This window comes from Rhagoletis zephyria, unplaced genomic scaffold (assembly GCF_001687245.7).
Source record: "Rhagoletis zephyria isolate East Lansing unplaced genomic scaffold, Rhagoletis_zephyria_1.1 Rzeph_scaffold_01894, whole genome shotgun sequence".
In the NCBI taxonomy this organism is placed as follows: domain Eukaryota; kingdom Metazoa; phylum Arthropoda; class Insecta; order Diptera; family Tephritidae; genus Rhagoletis; species Rhagoletis zephyria.
Window position 1 is genome coordinate 75,213 of NW_016158978.1, and position 5,653 is coordinate 80,865.

The 5,653-nt window shown below is 33.8% G+C and overlaps 1 protein-coding gene across 1 annotated transcript in view; it reads right to left on the reverse strand.

The window, feature by feature from the left end:
• LOC108365499 (DEAD-box helicase Dbp80-like) overlaps positions 1–5,140 on the reverse strand; it is a 64,999-nt gene extending 59,859 nt beyond the window's left edge. Inside the window, exons 1-3 of the mRNA XM_017619539.1 lie at positions 5,034–5,140; positions 4,841–4,976; positions 4,626–4,788 (exon numbers count right to left, since the gene is read on the reverse strand). Coding sequence (XP_017475028.1) covers positions 4,626–4,788; positions 4,841–4,976; positions 5,034–5,113 — 379 coding nt within the window. The 5' untranslated portion in view covers positions 5,114–5,140. The remainder of the gene's footprint in view (positions 1–4,625; positions 4,789–4,840; positions 4,977–5,033) is intronic.
• Between the last annotated feature and the right edge of the window lie 513 nt (positions 5,141–5,653).

Consider the following 5,653-nt stretch of genomic DNA (forward strand, 5'->3'; position numbering starts at 1 on the left):
CTTGAAACTACTATTAACTTATCAAACGATTCGTAATCTTTGACAATACATGTTTGACTTCATTCACCACAATCTTGAAAACTGACCAAATCGGCCCATGGCCCACTTAATATTATATAAACATCCGAAAACATTAGAACGTTTGAAATATATCTCGTCTCACTTTTTTGAATTTTTCACTTGGCTGCTGAAGCAATGAAGAATTGAAAATTCATAAAGGAAAATTATAGTTTTTGTGAGTTTTATCTTAATACCTTAAAAACGTGTAGACTTATTGAAAAATTATAACTGAACGTGAGATACTAAATTTAATAACCCTTAATTTGATATATCGTCCTATTTATAACAATTAACGCATACCATAGATATTACAAGCCAAAGTTAAATTTTAAAAATTCATACACTTTGATTCAATTGCGCGGGCTAAAGATAAGTTTTAAATTAATCTTTCGTGGCCAATAACAATTGGCTTAGACCTAAGACATCATAATATTACTATTACAATAAGGTCAAATGCCTTTTATTTTCCCCATACAAAATCGACCCAGCCTAACCAGCATGCTGGCTCTATCAAGTGATTGTACCATCAGGCTCCAAGCATATAACTTACCAGCATGCTGGTACAATATTTATTTCGTTACAGCTGAGGGCGAGAAAAGATCGAAATAATTAAGAGCCGAAAATTCATAATTTTTCTACCATTTTGTTAAACATTGTTTTTTATTTTAATTCAAAACTGCAATATCGTGAACTTAATATTCCACAAACACGGCCTTGACTCATATAGTGCAATAAATTTCCGCCAAAATATTTTTTACTTAGCAAATTGAGCTAATTTCACCACTCACGACAATCATCAAATTTTCAAATAGTTTTTTAAGTCGCACTAGCAGCTGGTACAATCACACCACAAGAACATACACGGTCAATCGCCTTGATAGGCCATTTAACAAATTAACCATATTAAGGGCCAGTTTTTCAGTGCACGGCCGTGGTTTACACTAAGTTTAAACATCCGATCTGGCTAGTTTAAACTCAGATCAGCCAATCAAATGTCAGCCAGCTGTTCAATTAGCGAGCGCAAATTAACTCAGTTTCCTTAATCTGAGTTTAAACTGGCACTGAAAAACTGGCCCTAAGGGCCGTAAACTTATCTATTTTAAACTATAGTTAAATCGTTAATAGATAAGTTAACAGCCCTAACACTTTTACAGTATGTATGTATAAAAACGTAAGGAACATACAATACATATATGTATATACATCTGTATATCAGTCTTTCTTAGTTTAAAAATACATCTCTTACATAATTGAAAAACAAATGAGATCAAAGCATATACAATTTTTTCATGCCAAGTATGAATAAATTCTCCAAAGGGCTAAAAAAAAAAAAGGGATAGGGACAATTTTAAATTTATGTGGCCAGAAAAAGTATGTGGTAGCTAAATCTAGCCACCAAAGGGCTAAAACGGCAACACTGGTTCTATGTAAGAACCAAAAATCAATACCTTCACCAATTAGAACTTTTCCTTTAAAATAAAAATATACATAGTGGATTTACTCAATTGGTTTCCATTCAACTTTTCTTTCCTGGTTAAGGTTATATCTCTCGAACAGAATCACATATATAGAAATTGATAATATTAAATCACATCCTTTCGTAGCCACCTCCGGTGTCCCTCAGGGCAGTATCGTAGGACCGCTATTGTTTGTTTTCTTTATAAATGATATTGGGAGCTGCTTTAACCATTCGAGGTTTCTACTCTATGCAGACGATTTTAAAATTTTCAGAAGTGTTACCTACTTGTCGGGTATTTCACTTTTGCAAAGTGACTTAAATAATCTAACTGACTGGAGTCTCACAAATAAATTATCGCTCAATATTAATAAATGTTTCCACATGACTTTTGTTAAAATTCTAAATCCTATTACCTCAACTTATACCCTTTCTAACGTTTTCTCATCTGTTGTAAATGAATTTGTGGATCTTGGCGTGGTTTTTGATTCAGGATTTTCNTTTTAAAATTTTCAGAAGTGTTACCTACTTGTCGGGTATTTCACTTTTGCTTTGACTTAAATAATCTAACTGACTGGAGTCTCACAAATAAATTATCGCTCAATATTAATAAATGTTTTCACATGACTTTTGTTAAAATTCTAAATCCTATTACCTCAACTATACCCTTTCTAACGTTTTCTCATCTGTTGTAAATGAATTTGTGGATCTTGGCGTGGTTTTTGATTCAGGATTTTCCTTTGTCAACCACATAAGTTTTATCATTCCTAAGGCCTATTCTAACTTGTCTTTTCTGCGTCGCTATGCGAGAGACTTTAGATATCCTTAAACAAGGGAATCCATTTATAATTCTCTAGTTAGATCAAAATTGGAGTACGCGTCTGTGCGCGTTGGAATCCAATTTATTCCACTCACTCCCAAAGAATTGAAAGAGTCCAACGTAGTTTTGTCCGCTTCGCTCTGCAACCTCTTGGTTTTAGTGAGCCTTTTCCGTCTTATGGGGCCCGATGTATGTTAATAAATATGAAATCTCTTGCTTCTCGCCGCATTATACATTCGCTAATGTTCATTTACGACATAATCTGTGGCGTAATTAATTGTTCTGATCTGCTTGAGCAGATATGTTTTAACGTTCCCCATCGAGCACTCCGCTTTCGTTACCCGTGTCATGTGAAAACTGCCAAATCTAATTACTTAAAATTCGCTCCTATTATAAGGGTAAGGCTCCTAACTGAGGTAAATAGTATATTTAGTAGCCTCGATTTAGATTTCGCTCTTCCTAGATCCTTATTTTGATCAAAGCTTGAATCCAATTATCTCTAATGATGTAATTTCGATTGTAAGCTTTATTTTTAAGTTGATGTTGTACCTCTAGTCTGTAAGGTTTGTAACCGTAGACTTAATAAAGAAATGAAATGAAATACTTGGGCCGGCATCACTGTTTGAGCATGGATGTGCTCAGCTCACTGTTGCCAACGTCGTGCATTTTGCACTGAATTTAGTGTATTTGGAAAATCAAAAAGCTAAAATAATTGGAATTCATTGCTTGGTGCGTTATTTAGTGATGTTTTTTTTTTTTTAAATTCAAGCACACCGACTGCATAAGTACATATGTATGCATACACTATACACTATTATTCTAGATTAAGATGGAGTTCATTTACTGAATAAAATGTGAGGAATAGGTAAATTAAATATGTTTTGCGTTGCGGCCCGATTGAGGCCGCGTTCATGCGCTGCTTTCCCTCTTCGAAGAATAGGACACTGAACTTAGCATTATTGCAGACTTTTATTTAAAACTCTTTATTTTAATAATTTCATTTTACTAGCACAGCTTGTTTACAGCCACTTGCTGGTTGCCGTACTGTCAAATTTCGATTATCGATAACACACATTTTCTCTTCAGTTACGTTGCTATCCGTAATCGACCCATTACTGGCCTTCACTAATTAAATCAACTTCAAAAAGTTCAACTGTTCATAGCTAAGATAGCTCTAGGACAATAATGATTATCTTATATGTATGTATGTATGTAGAAATATTGAGCTCGTTTCTTTTACTTTAAAACGACGTTAAGATGAAGTCCCTTCGATGAGCAGAACCGGAGACATATCGATTTGAAGAAGTACATGAATAGTCAGAATCACGAAAAAATCTTAACTTGGCAGATCATATCTCCAAAGAAAAGAAAGAAAAAGATCCTCGAATGCATGTTAACTTATTTCACGTATAGGATCCATACAAAAATTTAAGCGAATCGGAGACATCACATCCTTTTTTACCAAATCAGTCCGACTTACAAAATAATGCCTCATATACAGCCTCGTAAGCTATCACAATTTGTATGAGAAGTCGTTTACACAAGGTACATAAATTTAAAAAAAAATTCCGAAAATATCATCAGATCCGAGGATTTGCTTGTTTAGAATAATACATATTTGATTGATATTTGCTTCCCACGTAACTCTTTAATTTATACGTTTCGTTAGTATACACGTTTAGATGAATACCCCTATTATAAACCAATTCTAAAGCTATGCATACTTGGCATTACATGAGAGTTGTCACATAAGGAATCTGTTAAATGAGCTCTGCGTGTAAGCGGTTACCCAAATAGCCCAGTTATGCATACTTGCACTGCTATACAATTTTTACGTAAAAATCAAAACCCAACAGAATTCTACATGTTAAGTGCTATGCGTTGGGTAACCGCCTACACACAAAACCTGTTTAACATATTCTTATGTGACAACTCTCATGCAAAGCTAAGTATGCATAACTGGGCTAAAAGCCAGCATTACATATGTAGAAGTCTGTTGGTATTTGATTTCTACGTAAAATTGTCATTCTGTACAGTACCAAGTATGCATAACTGAGCTATAAGTCAAACTATGTTAAATCGTACTATCACTGGGGGGATCCAGGTCCAATGCCTAGTCCCACATTATGTAAATGATAATACTACCATTGAAGCCATTAGCCCTTCGGAGACAGCTTAATACTGTGTATGTCTCTATGTTTAAGATGCACACCACAAATCGGAGAATATCATTGGTCAATTACTAAGCAAAATATTAGATCGCTGAATATGTATGCATTTATTTCTTACCTCTAGAAAGTACGTTTGTTGTAATGAGCACTTTTTCAAGACCAGCTCGGAATCGATCCAAAACAGCAAGTCGTTGCTCCACAGTCAAATCTCCAGAGAGTACAGCAACCGAATGGCCATCGGATGACATCTTGCCAGCTAGCCATCCTGCGGTTTTGCGTGTCTAAATAAAATTTATTGTATACTCGTAATACAATTAATTATGACGTACATACATGGCAAAATATTATAGCTTGTCCAATTGTTATTCCGGCGTAAATATTTTGTATAGCATTGTATTTATCCTCCTCATTCATACATCTAACGTAATATTGTTTGATATTTTCAAGTGATTCCTGCTCACGCATAAGTCTGGAACAAATTTAAAATCAACGCAAATATATATATATATTGCATATTTATACCTACCTTATAATTGTTGGATCCGGCACAATATGCTGAGCGAAATTCATAACTTCTTTATCATAAGTAGCGGAAAAAAATAACATTTGACATTTTGGAGATAATTGCCTATAAGAGAAGTAAGCTTATTTTTAATATTTGTTCATAAAAAATATATTATACATATGTATCGTCCCCTCAATATAACAATAGCGTATGTGCTCATACGCCATTATTTTTTTATTGCATATTTAGAATCTCCATCATTGATTCTATGTCTGGTCAAAATTTCGTCAAATTCTACTTCCACAAAGTGGGTCAAAATGTCATTGGAAAAAATGGTGTATAACCACAAATTTCAACTTTTTCTCTTTACCAGAAACGCCGTTATGAAATTCTTATGTAAAATCACCCCCTGATTCCGAAAATCAAGGTTATTTTTAATTAATATTTATATTAATATTTAATTTTGAGATATTTGCAATTTACCGTTTTTGCAAAAAAAAAAAAAATTGGGTCCACTTTATCATATATATCTCAAGAACGAATTGAGCAATTCCAAAACGGTTTGAAGCTTTTAAAAGGTAATAAAATTTTCTATAAACTGTGCATACAACACTTTTTGCTAGGCCCTGTAGATTCAAAGA